This window comes from Drosophila willistoni, chromosome 3R (assembly GCF_018902025.1).
Source record: "Drosophila willistoni isolate 14030-0811.24 chromosome 3R, UCI_dwil_1.1, whole genome shotgun sequence".
Lineage (NCBI taxonomy): Eukaryota > Metazoa > Arthropoda > Insecta > Diptera > Drosophilidae > Drosophila > Drosophila willistoni.
This window is the reverse complement of record NC_061086.1, coordinates 28,071,171-28,087,178: the sequence shown is the minus strand read 5'-3', so window position 1 is coordinate 28,087,178 and position 16,008 is coordinate 28,071,171. Positions and strand designations below refer to the sequence as shown.

At 39.4% G+C, this 16,008-nt stretch overlaps 2 protein-coding genes across 3 annotated transcripts; both read left to right on the top strand.

Moving 5' to 3' along the window:
* Nucleotides 1-11: 11 nt before the first annotated feature.
* LOC6647643 (bifunctional glutamate/proline--tRNA ligase) lies at nt 12-6,350 on the top strand. 2 transcript variants are annotated; one of them, XM_002069557.4, is made up of 6 exons: nt 12-150; nt 349-1,284; nt 1,346-1,517; nt 1,579-2,644; nt 3,234-5,081; nt 5,140-6,350. In XM_002069557.4, the coding sequence occupies exons 1-6, from the start codon at nt 108-110 to the stop codon at nt 6,226-6,228; spliced, it is 5,154 nt and encodes a 1,717-aa protein (XP_002069593.1). In that variant the 5' UTR covers nt 12-107; the 3' UTR covers nt 6,229-6,350. The 2 variants fall into 2 exon arrangements, with proteins under 2 accessions (XP_002069593.1, XP_023034416.1); XM_023178648.2 differs by lacking the exons at nt 12-150; nt 349-1,284; nt 1,346-1,517; nt 1,579-2,644 and adding an exon at nt 2,949-3,101.
* A 2,201-nt stretch (nt 6,351-8,551) lies between these two features.
* Nucleotides 8,552-15,448, top strand: LOC6647644 (putative fatty acyl-CoA reductase CG5065). Its single transcript, XM_002069558.4, has 6 exons — nt 8,552-9,522; nt 12,014-12,246; nt 13,818-14,212; nt 14,283-14,392; nt 14,487-14,934; nt 14,992-15,448. Exons 2-6 carry the CDS (start codon nt 12,025-12,027, stop codon nt 15,410-15,412), a joined length of 1,596 nt encoding a protein of 531 aa, XP_002069594.1. The 5' UTR covers nt 8,552-9,522; nt 12,014-12,024; the 3' UTR covers nt 15,413-15,448.
* The last annotated feature ends 560 nt before the right edge of the window (nt 15,449-16,008 follow it).

Below are 16,008 nucleotides of genomic sequence, written 5' to 3'. Positions count from 1 at the left end.
CACTAATAGACAGTGTATACGTTAGCAGCTGGTGCCGTACTCGTGCAATTTAAAGCCGCAGATTTCATCACACGAATTTAATTTTATCCAAAGAAGAGGCGACAACAATGTCGATTAAATTAAAAGCCAATGTCAACAGTCCGCCCATAAGTGAGTTTGTCAAAGAGCCACATAGAAAAGGGTCAACTACTTTGTGGTTGCCCTGTGCATCTATTGTGAGGTTATATCGGATCCGCCGATTAATCTATTTATGGTGCACCATTGATAAATTTATCACAAAACATGACGACGATTGCATCAGATAAAGCGTATCGTCTGATATTAATTGCTAATACCCTTCAATTACAGGTGGCTTGGCAACGGCGCATCTCATCAATGATACGGTGCCCGTGGAAATTGTGTGGAGCAAAGAGGAGACATCGGTGCAATTTCCGGATAACCGTGTGCTGGTGTGTCACTCCAACAACGATGTGCTGCGTGCTTTAGCCCGTGCAGCCCCCGCTTATAAGCTTTATGGTGAAACTGCCATCGAACGGACACAGATCGATCACTGGCTATCTTTTTCGTTGACATGCGAGGATGACATTTCCTGGGCTCTGTCGTTCCTTGATAAGTCGATTGCCCCCGTCACCTATCTGGTGGCCAACAAGTTGACTATTGCCGATTTTGCTCTGTTTAACGAAATGCACTCTCGCTACGAGTTCCTCTCGGCTAAGGGTATCCCACAGCATGTACAGCGTTGGTATGATCTAATCACTGCCCAGCCGCTGATCCAGAAGGTTCTGCAATCCCTGCCCGAGGAAGCTAAGGTTTCGTCGAAACGTGTGAAACGTAGTTCACCTGCTGCCAAAGAGCAAACACCTCCAGCCAAGGCAGGCGAGAGGAAACAAGAGGGTAAATTTGTGGAATTGCCAGGCGCTGAGATGGGCAAAGTGGTTGTCCGTTTCCCTCCAGAGGCTTCGGGCTATCTGCATATTGGTCACGCCAAGGCGGCTCTCCTGAATCAGTACTATGCTCTGGCCTTCCAAGGCAAACTTATCATGCGCTTCGACGACACGAATCCAGCCAAGGAGACCGTGGAATTTGAAAATGTGATTCTCGGCGATCTCGAGCAATTGCAAATCAAACCAGATCTCTTCACACACACCTCCAACTACTTCGATTTGATGCTGGACTACTGCGTCCAACTGATAAAGGAGAGCAAGGCCTATGTGGACGATACACCCCCCGAACAGATGAAGGCTGAACGCGAGCAGCGTGTCGAATCCGCGAATCGTTCAAATTGTAAGATAATCTTTCACATTATCGTTTACACATTGATCTTATGATTCATTATTGATTTCAGCTGTCGACAAGAATCTCGCTCTCTGGCAGGAGATGGTAAATGGCTCAGACGTTGGACAAAAGTGCTGTGTACGAGCTAAAATCGATATGTCCTCGCCCAATGGCTGCCTGCGTGATCCCACGATTTACCGCTGTAAAAATGAGCCCCATCCCCGCACAGGAACGAAATACAAGTAAGCCCAAGATATTGGTTATTTGGATTGTTGGTTAACAAGTTGGTTTTTTCCTTTCAAGGGTTTATCCTACATACGATTTTGCGTGTCCCATTGTGGATGCCATCGAAAATGTTACTCATACACTGCGCACCATGGAATACCACGATCGCGATGATCAGTTCTATTGGTTTATTGATGCTCTGAAATTACGCAAACCCTATATCTGGGAGTACAGTCGTCTTAATATGACCAATACTGTGCTCTCCAAACGAAAACTTACCTGGTTTGTGGACTCTGGTTTGGTTGACGGCTGGGATGATCCCCGTTTTCCCACGGTGCGTGGTATCATTCGTCGAGGCATGACAGTGGAAGGTCTCAGGGAATTCATTATTGCCCAGGGCAGCAGTAAATCCGTAGTTTTCATGAACTGGGACAAGATCTGGGCATTTAACAAGAAGGTGATTGATCCCATTGCTCCCCGCTATACAGCTTTGGAAAAGGAGAAACGCATCATTGTAAATGTAGAGGGTGCCAAGGTCGAAAAGGTCCAAGTACCAGTGCATCCCAAGGATGAATCGCTGGGCAAGAAGACAGTTTCGCTCGGCCCACGCATCTATATTGACTATGTGGATGCGGAGGCCCTCAAAGAAGGCGAAAATGCCACCTTCATCAACTGGGGCAATCTACTCATCAAGAAGGTGCACAAGAATTCCGCTGGAGAAATCACCTCAGTCGATGCCAAGCTCAATTTGGACAACAAAGACTTCAAGAAAACACTCAAGCTGACTTGGTTGGCCGTAGAAGACGATGTCAACGCTTATCCACCCACGTTTTGCGTTTACTTTGATAACATCATTAGCAAAGCTGTGTTGGGCAAAGATGAGGACTTTAAGCAGTACATTGGTCACAAAACACGCGACGAAGTCGCCATGTTGGGTGATCCCGAACTGAAGAAGTGCAAAAAGGGTGACATTATTCAACTGCAACGTCGTGGCTTCTTCAAGGTGGACAATGCTTATGCTCCACCCAGCCCCTATACAAATGTCGTCTCACCCATCATCTTGTTCTCCATTCCCGATGGCCATACCAAAGATGTTCCCACATCTGGCTTGAAAATCAATGCTAATGCTGATGCCAAGACAACTGTAAGTACTTGTTAAAATTTAAATTTGACAATATAGTTTCTTAATTGTTAGAATTAACGGTCTAAAGGTTGTAAGATTACTCATTTCCCTTAGTTGCCAATTTCTATAACTATAATCACAAAATTAGTGAGTTATTGTTTGTGGGTCGATATACAATTGTATTGAATTTTCAAAAAACTTCAGGTAATCGATTTTTAATCATAAGTGATCCACTCTCTTTTAACAGTCAGCTGTTTCCCACCATTTTTCTCATACTCATTGGCTCTCTCACTTGTTATCTCGCTGCCCCTACATTGGGTTACTCTCACTCTCCCTTCTCATGGGGCCACTCTCTCTCTCTATCTATCCATCCTCTGATAAAGTAACGTTGACGGTGGGCAAAACCAGTTGTCTTCAGACCAACCTAAGAGCCGGTGTTACCTTTATAGCATTGCCACGATTTGAAACGAAAACAAAAGTAAGAAGAAGACGCATTAATGCATGCTTTCAACTGACTGCTGACGTATTCAAAAGTGTGTGAAAGCTAAAAGTGTTGACATTGCCTGTGATTAATTGCATTAAACTAACATTTCGTTTCTTCTTCTTGTAGACCACCAACAAGAAAACTGCCAGCTCAGATAAAACTGCCGATTTGGATAAATTGATTGGCCAACAAGGCGATCTAGTGCGTGATTTGAAATCCAAGAAAGCTGCTAAAGATCAAATTGATGCAGAGGTTAAGAAACTGCTGAGTCTCAAAGCTGATTACAAAGCTGCAAGTGGCAAGGATTGGAAACCAGGACAAACACCTGTTGCATCAACTGCCCCAACTGCTGCAGCTGCCAACGACGCTGGATCAATTAATGCCAGCATTGTGAAACAAGGTGACCTGGTACGCGATCTGAAGGCAAAGAAGGCGGCCAAGCCCGATATCGACGCTGCTGTCAAATTGCTATTGGAATTGAAGGGCCAGTATAAGGCGCAAACGGGACAAGAGTGGAAACCAGGTTGCGTTCCACCAGCCGCTCCTGCTGCTGCTGCTGCTCCAGCTCAATCCGTTGCCAACGATTCTGTGTCAAGTGTATTGACACAAATTGCGGCACAGGGCGATAAGGTACGTGAACTGAAAGCAGCCAAAGCCGACAAATCGACTATCGACGGAGCAGTAAAAACACTCCTTGGCTTAAAGGCGGATTACAAGCAGCTCACTGGCAACGATTGGAAACCAGGAACCACAGCACCAGCTCCTGCAGTAGTTGTCAAGCAGGAAAAGTCACCGGAACCACCATCCACTGGTGCCGTAGCAGTTCTGCTGGAAAAGATCACAAAGCAAGGCGATAAGATACGCGAACTAAAGTCAGCCAAGGCAGAGAAATCTCTATTGGAACCAGAAGTCAAGGTTTTATTGGCTTTGAAAACCGATTACAAATCTCTGACTGGTCAGGAGTGGAAACCAGGCACAGTAGCTCCCGCTCAAACGCCAGTGGCTTCCATTGATCTTACCAAGGAGGAATCTTCTAGCGACATTTCCGGTGTTTTGGGCAAAATTCAAGCTCAAGGCGATAAGATACGCAAACTTAAATCGGAGAAGGCAGCTAAAGGTGTAATAGATCCTGAAGTGCAAGCCCTACTGTCTCTTAAGGCGGAATACAAGAAGCTGAGCGGCAAAGATTGGACACCAAACGCCCAGGCCGAAGTCAAGACCGAAGCAGTTGTTGTCAAAAAGGAAGCAAGCCCAACGAAAATGGCATCGTCAGCCAAGGAGCAAATTACCCAAGAGGTTAACGAACAAGGGGAGAAGGTGCGTGCAGCCAAAACCAATAAGGCTGCCAAGGAGGTTATTGATGCAGAGGTTACCAAATTGCTGGCCCTCAAGGCCAAGTACAAGGAGGTTACCGGTACCGACTTTCCTGTAGCCGGACGCGGCGGCGGTGGTGGTGCTACCAAGAAACCAGCCAAGGAACCCCAACCAAAACCAGCAAAGCCAGTCAAAAAGGAGCCGTCTGCCGATGCCGCCGCTGGTGGTCCAAAAAAACAAACCCGCTTGGGTCTTGAGGCCACCAAGGAGGAAAACTTGCCCGACTGGTATTCTCAAGTCATCACCAAGGGCGAAATGATTGAATACTACGATGTGTCTGGCTGTTACATCCTGCGGCATTGGTCATTCGCCATCTGGAAGGCCATCAAGAACTGGTTCGATGCGGAAATCACACGTCGCGGCGTCAAGGAGTGCTACTTCCCCATCTTTGTCTCGAAGGCCGTCCTCGAGAGGGAAAAAACGCATATAGCTGACTTTGCCCCAGAAGTTGCATGGGTCACCAAATCAGGTGAATCTGATTTGGCCGAGCCCATTGCTGTGCGTCCCACCTCCGAAACTGTAATGTATCCCGCCTACGCCAAGTGGATACAATCCTACAGAGACTTGCCCATCAAGCTAAACCAGTGGAACAATGTTGTGGTAAGTAGGAATTAAAATGAATCAGAATTGCTCTAACACATTTCCTTTCCGTTTGTAGCGTTGGGAATTTAAGCATCCTCAGCCGTTCCTGCGCACTCGTGAATTCCTCTGGCAAGAGGGACACACGGCTTATGCCAACAAGGATGAGGCTGACAAGGAAGTCCTGGAAATCCTTGATTTGTATGCGTTGATCTACACGCATCTGCTGGCCATTCCTGTGATGAAGGGTCGCAAAACCGAAAAGGAGAAATTCGCTGGTGGAGACTATACCACCACGGTGGAGGCCTTCATCTCGGCCTCAGGCCGTGCCATTCAGGGAGCTACCAGTCATCATTTGGGACAAAACTTCTCAAAGATGTTCGAAATTGTCTACGAAGATCCCGAGACGCAACAGAAGAAATTTGTCTATCAGAACTCTTGGGGTATTACAACACGAACCATTGGCGTCATGATCATGGTGCATGCCGACAACCAAGGTTTAGTTTTACCCCCACATGTCGCATGTATCCAGGCCATTGTGGTGCCTTGCGGCATCACGGTGAACACTAAGGATGAGGAACGGGCCGAACTACTTGGGGCCTGCAAGCAGTTGGAGCAGCGCTTGATCGGCGCTGAGGTCCGCTGCGAAGGCGATTACCGTGACAATTACTCACCTGGCTGGAAATTCAACCACTGGGAACTTAAAGGTGTGCCCATTCGCATCGAAGTGGGTCCCAAGGATCTGAAGGCTCAACAAATTGTTGCTGTGCGACGTGACACGGGCGAGAAACTGACAATTCCTCTCGCCGACGTGGAGAAGAAGATTCCCGCCCTACTCGAGACAATTCACGAGAGCATGTACGCCAAGGCTCAGAATGATTTCACCACTCACACCAAGACCGTGAAGACTTGGACCGAATTCTGTGATTTCCTTGAGCAGAAAAATGTCCTTTTAGCACCATTCTGCGGTGAAACGCCCTGCGAGGATCAAATCAAGGAGAATAGCGCCCGCGGCGACGATGCTGAGCCTGGAGCTCCATCGATGGGTGCAAAGAGTTTGTGCATACCTTTCGATCAGCCAGCAACTATTGCTGCCAACGATAAGTGCATAAATCCCAATTGCACAAATAAACCGAAATTCTATACGCTATTCGGTCGCAGTTACTAAGCCATCACTTGACCCAAAACATTTTCTGTAAAATCTGCTCTACATTTTTTTTAAAACTCTTTTGCGTAAACTTTATTGATTTCTTGTTTAATAAATTTACCATCAAAATATTAATACTCTAACAACAAGGCAAGACTTTGATTTCCATATAACGCGATTAAGATTGTTAATTTAGCCAAGTGCCATAATCCATTGTTTATATGTCAAACTGTGACCAACTAAAGTGAAAACAAATCGTAAGTGTGCTTAAGAAATCGTTAATTATGTGTGTAAAATGAAGTGTGTAGTCGTAAGACGGTGGCGAAAATACACTATACACGAGCAAACGGCAATTGGCATTTGTGAGCTTTGATCCTAAGTGTATTTAATTAACTTTAATGATGTTTGTAAAAGTCCCAAGACTTAAGGCAAGAAATGCATTAACCATTGTTCAAGGTGCTATAGACTAGCTATAGCCAGTGGCGGATCCTTTCTTCCTAAAAGCGAAACTGCACCTATGAAACTATAAAACAAATTAAGATATGCAATATAAATTTTTCCTCCTTTAATCACAAAATTACACAAACAAAAGGAAGAGCTATATAGGCAAGTGGCTTTAGCTATTGTAGGGCTCAATAGCTTTTCTTTTTCTTGCAAATCTTAATATTGATTGGTTTTAATTTTAAGTAATAACAAACTTTGCTTAATTTTCTGTGCCTTTAAGTTTGGGTCATCTTAAATTTCATTGAAAGATTAATCATTCTTCCCTTGACTTAATATCAGGAAGTCTAAAGTATTTTTTATCAATATTACAACTCAAATTAATGAAGAATTTTCCCCCTCCCACTAAATGATTATGTAATTGGAAGCTCGTGGAAGCCCTCTTAAGGTTAAAAATCGCATTAATTTAACAGTAATGTTAATAGGTACTTTAATCAACTGACACAAATAATTTTTCAAAACAAAAACTGAATGATCCAGCTTAACTTGATTGCTCGGAATATCAAAAAGCATTAAGAATTGCATAGAAATAAATACCTATAGGTTTGACACATGGTTTTGGCTTTGGTTTAAGATGTCGATGGGGATGAGGATAGAAGATGATCAAGAACAGGTATTTCTTTTGAAATTTTTTAATACATTTTGTTGAACAAACGATATAAATTTAAATAATATGTACTGAAATTTTATATCTGTTTCTCTGGTCGTTGGCATTTGTATGTATTGTTATAAGAATGCTCGTGCCGGTGAATTAATTTTACTTAATAATGGAATTGATTTATGTATAATACATATTGGTTGCATTTTGTTGCAGGTTCTCGAGTTAATAAGTCGATTTAAATTGGAACTGCAATTAAATAACAACTTTCCTATACAATTATTAAACTAACTAATATAATTGTCACACAATTTGAAATCTAGTGGGCAAGTAAGTATATTGATTAAGCTGATATCCAGTATTTAGTTAATGCAACAAAGTTGTCTATGATCAGAGCCCACACACACACACAAGCACACACATGCACACCGATTTGCAAAAACGGTTCCTGGGTTTGGCAAAAAAATATTGCGTATACGTAAAAGTCGCATCGGGCAGTAAATTGAAAAATATTTAAATACCAGAAATGCATTAGCCATAATAAGAGTGCTAAGACGATTAGATTCGAATGTTTTTTCTTATATGTAAACATTGCCTATTAATATATTTGAGTGGTCTTGTTGATTTATGTTATTTACCTGGCATGAAATCAAATCTGTTTTCTTAGCCCGATCTTTGTTTGGTTTGTGTTCTTGACGTGCCTTTTAAACGAAAGCCAAAGTCTTTTTCAATTATTATTTGATATATAGACTTAATGCAAGACATTTGAACCCCAACAACGACGACTTTTCATTTTCTCCATTGAAAATTGGCAACTTTGGCAAACTCGTGTAATCAATTTTCGAAATATTGCATAATGGAAAATAATGATGGAATATTTGAGCTGTGGAGTGAACCAGTTTTTAATTGTTTAAATCACTCATTAGTCTAGCCACAGGGAAATTACATTTGGTGTTTTTGATTTGTTAAATTTAGTTTTCTGTTCCGTATTGATTTAGAACAACGGGAACAGCGGAATTCGAGTTTAGTAATTTGCGGGCTGGTGACAAGTTTAGACGGAGAATGAGAGAACTAGTGCTATGTTTAGTTTCCTTAGTTTATAGAACTAATTAGAGTGAAACTATGAATTGGAGCTATACACAAAAATCAACAAACTATGTCATCAAAAGGAAAGTCTCTAGATGACGAAGCTGAAATGTGGAGATGTGACTGAATCAACATTTCAAGATTTCAAGGTCGTCAACGTATTTTTCGTTTTGCGGTTGCGAAATCTGTGATACGATCCTGTGAGATGATTCCATGCAAGAGAGCTAATTCCAGCTAGCCTGTTACCACAGCTAGGCTAACTAACTAACCAAGCAGAAAACCAATCCGACGGGATAACTTGTTTCTTTGTTATTATCGAGAGTGACTAGTAGCTCAGTCAGATCAGGTTCCAAAATTAACAAAAAACCAACCAAAATTGCATACCCAGTTTGCATCTGTGTTTGTGAGTGTGTGTGTGTGAGAGTGTGTGTGTGGCTAAAGTGCATAAGTGTCGGTATGCATCTGTTTCTGTTTCATGGATGACATGCAATTTTTTAGGGCCACCTTACAAAAGAGTCTCCATCAACTTGCTGGCCTTGTGTCTTGATGCTGGCCAAGACTGTTGGCATGTTGTTGTTGTTGTTATTGCAGTTGTCAGCCGTGTCTGTTTGTCTGTCCTTTTTCTGGGATTGGGATTTTTTCTTATTGGGCTAAGTGGCCGGTTTTTTGTTTTCTTGTTGATGCCCTTGCCCAAGCTAGTAACTGAGGCATCAATAAGTGCCGTTTAATGGGGTTTAATTTCAATAAAATTACAATACTTAAAGTTGGTTTTATTCTCCACATATGCTCACGTTTGCCTTTACGGTGGTTTTTTGGAAACTACCCGGAAAGTCATACCCACCATACCCACCTGTCCGCCGTCGCTCGACTTGGCGCAAGCAGCGGCAGCGCTGCCTTCATGCGCTTGTATCGACGACAACGACGACGACGTCGACGATCAGTTTCCTTTACGTCGAGTATAACTTCAAGCCAATTGCCCGCTTTCAATTCAGTTGCCGCTGAGTATTCAACTGATTCAATTCGAGATTTTAAGATTTTCTGACCAAAAAACAAAAAACAAAAGTGCAAAAAAGAAAGATAAAATAAAGAAGCCAAAAAACATTTATAAACAAGAAACCAAGTGTGAGGAAGTGAGTTTTTCGTTGCGTTTCATCGCTGTTAATACGTTGACCAAATATATCAAATACCTATACCTATAACCATTACCGAAACCGAAATCCCATCCTGCCCAGTGTTCGATTTGTCCCCTTGTTTTCCTTTGTTGCGGGCAAACAATTGCATTGAACTCATATGTATGTGAGCGTTTTTAGTGTTTGATTTTAAAATTTACAAATGCGAAGGCAACATTAAAGCTAATGCTACAAGGGGGCATAGCGAAAACAATTGCAAAAATACTACAACAAAAGTAGGAAACAAAACTGAAAGAAAAAAACTGTGTAAATATCTCAATTTGCGTGTTGCATGTTGACTTACGTGAAAATCAAATTGTATGTCTGTCCAGTTAGATGAAAGGAGGCGTGAGACGTGTTCATTGTGTGGAATTTTTGAGTAAAAAAAAAAAATGGAAATACCAGAGCGCACTACTTCCAACTATAAACCGAACAATAAGAATAGGTTAAGCACGGGAAGCAGCCAAGCAGGCAGTCAAGTTTGTCGCCTGAGTCTTTTGTTTTGCAATGGACGAAAAAAAAAACCTAAAAACTAAAAAATATGATGTTTCTTTTGTTTGTTTGTGTGTGTGTGTGTTAATATGGTTTTTGTGTTATTCTCATCTATTTTAAATTCCCTTTTGTAGATTGATAAAAGTGAAGTTTTAGTTAGAGCAACTTTTTTTTTTTGCTTGGATTGCTGCAAGATTTAAGCCTTTGTTGTTGTAGTTTTTAGGATATCAGCTGTCTTTTTCTTACATTTTATAAAAGTCCATTAAATTAATGATATTTATATTGAATTTAAAAGAAAGTTTTCATCAAACCCTACAAAGTCGTAGACAGGATTTAAATTAGGGCGTCAGCCATTTTTTAACTTAATTTTTTTAAATATATCTTGATTTTAATTTCCCAAAAAAAGGCAACAGAACTTCGTCTTTATATGAATTGAATTAAATAAATTATTAAACACAAAAATTTAAGAAAATTTTAATTAAATTTATTGACTTCATATTATTCTTCTTCTCCTGGCTATTATTATGATTATTTCTTAATGCAAAAAGGCTTTAATCAAGAACTTAGTTTGCATATGCATATGTAATTCAATAAACTATGAAATCTAATTTCACTAGAGTTATCTTTTTCCTTTCTTCACCTTTAATTTACTATAAAATTATTAAATAATTTACCATGAGAATTAAATCAGACATTTTTATATAAGCTCAAATAGAAATTACAAGAATAATTTTAATAAAAATGAAAGAACTATTGTGAGAAAGTTTACATCAAAAATGAGGAGTATTTATAATTAAATCTTCACTATTCTATAAAACAAGCGTTAAAGACAAAATTAATAATTAAGTATTCATGTTCATTGATGTCTTTGGAATTATATTTTCTTCAAAATGCAAATACTACAAATTGACGAATCTTTTTAGAAAGGTTAAAGTCTTGAAACTCATTTCATTCCGTAAACTATACTTATATTTTAAGTGGGTGTAACTTTCGGCTACAAACTTACTTCCTTATACATTACAAAACACTGCAAGATAATTGCATTAACCATCGCAACAATAGAAACATAATAATTTGAAAAGAAACTTCAATATAACCTTTTCGCTTTGGGAGGCATAAACAACCTTTGACTTTATGATATTTTGTTGATGACTACTTACCAAGTCCAACTCCAACATCCTCGAATTATGTAGAAAACAATGTGGAAAACTTTTAGCCATCTTCCGCAAAGAAAAACATTCAAAACCTTATGACCACTTTAATTGGTAACACAATAAAAAAAACAAAGTACGGCAAGGGCTAAAGATTAATACCAATTAAAGGTACGAACCACTTATCTCTCTGTGTGTGTGTATGTGTAACTGGCACCCACACTTTTGATTGCCCAAGATGTTAATATTATTAATAATAATAATCATAAAAAAAGCCATTATACCAAGAAAAATAAACAAAGATTGCCGTAGTCATTCGTTGATGGTGTTAACAGGTCTTTAAACTTGTCGCTGTTTATTTATGCCAACATAAACCACTAACTAAAACCTAAATTGTGTTTATAGGCGGGAGTTAGCGACTCTGTGGGTCTGGGAAACAATACTTCAAGTGGCACACAAACAAACAAACAAACAAATGAGAAAAAAGCAGTCCAGTCTGAAGACAAAATAACACAGAGAGATCCCAATTGGCCACGGTAATTACACTTTGGCTTGGTCAATCCAAACATCGTTTAGTTGTTTCTGCCTGCTATTGCTGCTGCTGCTGCTGCTACTGTTTTTTAGCATTACGCAACAAGCTTAACTGACATTGAAAAAGAATATCGTTGCCGCCAGTAGGTTAGACAAACAAACGCCATAAATATGCGACGGGATCGACCGAATCTTGATCTTGAAATGCTAACTTTAATACTAACATTTTGTAATGACAATTCATAACAAGTCTTGTTAATCACTTGCCCATTTTGCAGCTGTACACAAAATGGAGATACTAAGAAGCGATGCTGATTGCGTGGAATCTGAAATTGCTAAATTCTATGCCAACAAAACAATATTGATCACTGGAGCCACTGGATTTATGGGCAAAGTTCTTGTCGAGAAACTCTTACGCAGTTGTGGCGATTTGAATGCCATCTATCTATTGATCCGTACCAAAAAAGGGGTCGATCCTAGTGTGAGGAGAGAGCAGTACTTCAAGTGTGTAGTAAGTATTTAACTTAAATGGTGAATTTAATTCAACAGAATGATCATAAAAATTGGAGTGACATTGACGATCGGCGATTTGATTGATTTATGGGACGGGAACATAACATTATTGGCTCTTTGTTTACATTATTATTTATAATTTTATTTTTAATCGATACAACGTGACGTATGCGTAATTTTTCACTTGGATAACAAAGAGATGGGTTTATTAGATGTGTCATAACATAGATCGTGTAATTATAGCATTCTATATAATTAATGAATGATAATCAAATTAATCAGATATATATATACATATATGTAGGTAAATAATAAGAGACTGCATTTAGGAAGAAATAACAAAATGTATGGGGTTTTTTTTTTGTTTTACTCAAATTAACCTTTGACTATATGGAAAATTTACCAAAAATATACACATACAATATATATATTTTTTAAATAAGTCTTTCGAGAAAAGCTTTTATACTGCATATGCAATGCAAATAGTATTTTATATATACAGTCTGCAGTTATGTCTCTGAAATCAATTTAACATTCAAATTGATTTAATATATAAAATTTCATTATAAGAAAAGTTTTCTTGTAGATCATTAGGACTTGTCTTAGGTCTCTTCTGAGTAAAAAAACAAAATTGAATAACTCCTTTCAGTAAATGAGGAAACATGTTCACTTTTTACTCACTTACTTGATCACTTACTTCTTTACTAACTAGTTCCCTGGCTTATTATTAAAGCAAACTGCCACAAGTTCTTGAACTGGAGTTCTTGGAAACCTATATAGTTCTATGAAAAATAGAAGCCCACAAAAATGCCATAAAATATTAATATTGGTCATAAAATGGCAGAATTACAGACCCAAAAAGTTAAGCATTTGTGAGATTTTTTAAGATATTGTGGAGATTATTAGTCCCTATTAGAAAGGCCATATTCAGAGAGTCAAAGTTTTGACTATTTCCAGCTTATAATACTTAAAACTAAAAATAAGAAAGCCCTTTTCAAAATCGACAAGAAATTTGATAGCGTGATCATAAATTTTAGAAATTTCGTTCAAAATGAAAATATTTAAGAGATCACATTACGATCATTTGTTACAATTTCATTTAGTCTATCACATTTGAAGTCATTTGTTGCCTTCAATCTAATGTGTCCGGCAGTTGAGTTAATATATGTATTTCGAGGGCAAACCGTTATACTTAAAGTACCGTAAATTACAAATATTACCATCACACTTACACAAAGTGTGGTACAACATTCCGAAACACTTAAATTTACACTCAAACTTAAGCATTTATTTATAAGTCAAGGTAAGCATAATTGGTTGAATGAGGCAGACACGTTAGACAGAGATGGCTTTAGATTGAAGCGAGAGAGATGGATAGACAAAAGTCCAAATCTACAATGACTATGAATGAATTGCTGATATGACGTTGAAGAAAAAAAAAACGTTGTCCAAAATAAACTCTGTCTTTACTAAGCCAAGAAATCTTCAAATGCAACTGCAAGTGCCAACGACAAACGGAAATCTGCCTACGGCAAACTTAATTAATGATGAAAAATTTTTATTTTGCAGATCTTCAACAAACTGCTGGAAAAGAATCCCGACGTCGTGGACAAGGTGCGCGTGGTAAAGGGCGATTTGCTGGAGCCAGACCTTGGCCTGAGCCACAATGACATCAACACACTTGCTTCGAATGTGGAGGTTGTATTTCACTGTGCGGCTAATGTTCGCTTTGACCAGCCACTGCGTCCCATGGTTATGATGAATGTGGTGGGCACACTGAAAGTGTTGCGTCTGGCTGAGAAAATGAGCAATCTGCAGGCCCTTGTCCATGTCTCCACATCGTATTGCCAGTGCAATGAGAGTGTGCTCGAAGAGCGTGCCTATCCGGCGCCACAGAATCCCTTCTCGATCATTGAGATGGTAGAGACCATGGATGATGCCGCCCTGGCGGAAATAACACCCAAGTAAGACCAGTCAATTGGCAAATTTAAGTTTATGTTTTGGTATTAAACTGCCTTCCATTTCCATTTGCAGATTACTAAACGGTTTGCCCAACACGTACGCTTACAGCAAGGCACTGTCCGAAGATCTAATTTGCAGATACAACAACAAGCTACCCATAATCGTCACAAGGCCCTCGATTGGTAAGTTGCAACTCCATACATGGAGTGTGCCACCTTGTTAATTACTTGGTTAAACCCGCCCCTCAAACCTCTAACGTTTAATGCCTTTTTGCAGTAACGGCTGCCATACAAGAACCACTGCCAGGATGGATTGAGGGCGTCAATGGACCAACTGGCCTAATGATCGGTGCCGCCCGCGGTGTAATACGTTCCATGCATTGCAATCCGGACTACGCCTCCACAGTTATACCAGTTGATAAAGCCATTAATGGCATGATTGTGTGTGGGTATCATCGTGGCAAGGCCACCATGGAGTCGAAGGGTCAAAATCAAGTGGATTTCTGCAATCTATGCATCTCGAGCAAGGCGCTAATGTCTTGGGGCGAAAGTATTGAGACGGGACGACGATTCTTCTACAAGACACCGCTTAGCTTTGCCCTCTGGTATCCGGGTGGTTCGATCAAAAAGAATTATTTCCATCACATGTTCTGCGTCATATTTTTCCACTATCTGCCTGCATATTTTATTGATTTTTGGCTCTTCATCTTTGGACAGAAGCCCTTGTGAGTGTTTAGCTTAAAACCAAAATACCAATTACCAAAATTCTAATTTCATTTCAGCTTGGTTAATGTCCAGCGTAAAGTGTCCGTGGGATTAAAGTTACTGCAATATTACACAACAAAAGACTGGGATTTTAGAAATGAACGTTTTCAGGAGATGAGCAGCAAGCTAAATGCCACAGATCAGGACTTATTCGACACCTCGGTGGGTCAGGTGAACTGGGAGACCTACATCAGCAATTACATTGTGGGCATGCGTACCTACATTCTGGGCGAAAGTGATGACACTCTGCCCCATGCGCGAAAAGTCCTGCGTCGTCTCTATATCCTGGATTGTGTCAGCAAGATTTTGTTAATCGCTCTCACATTTTGGTTCTTGTGGACCCATTTAGATGGATTTTTAGAGAGAAGTGATGCCTTCATACGTTCTTCTTTGTATAATATTTACAATGAGCAAAATACTACCACATTACATGCATAAGTTTTCGCTTTTTTTCGTCTAAATAAATAAATTTCATTAAATAAAAAATTAAGAGTTGTCAATAGAATCTCTTGGAACTGAACCTGTTCTTTTGGGTAGTCTTAAATTGGAGGTAGTTGGTTTTTTGTCATTGTCGTCCTCGTTTGCTGCCAGTAAAAATGTAAGCAAGTTGTTCTTTAAAAATCCGATCCAAACTATCATATCATTCACATATTTACGCTGTATTCTTATTAAAGATTCGAATAAATATCAGGCTAAAATAAATTTTAAATCCATAAATCAAGTTTATACTTTCAAAATTTTATCTGGTCTAAGAAATGTTGAAATATTTAACTAATGGACTGATTGACTATTCGAAATACTCTACTAGAAGTATAATAAATGAATAAATTTATTATATATTTATATTTATTATAAATTATTTCACCGATTTCGCAATCTGTCATAATTATATTGAGATAACTGCCTTGTATTATTTTATTTTAGATGGCTCAAAAAAATGCCATAGCCATAAAACAGAATGGATCATAACCTATAATAAAATTCCATTTATTTAATTTCATAACAGAAAAATCTTTTCATGCATTAAAAATAAA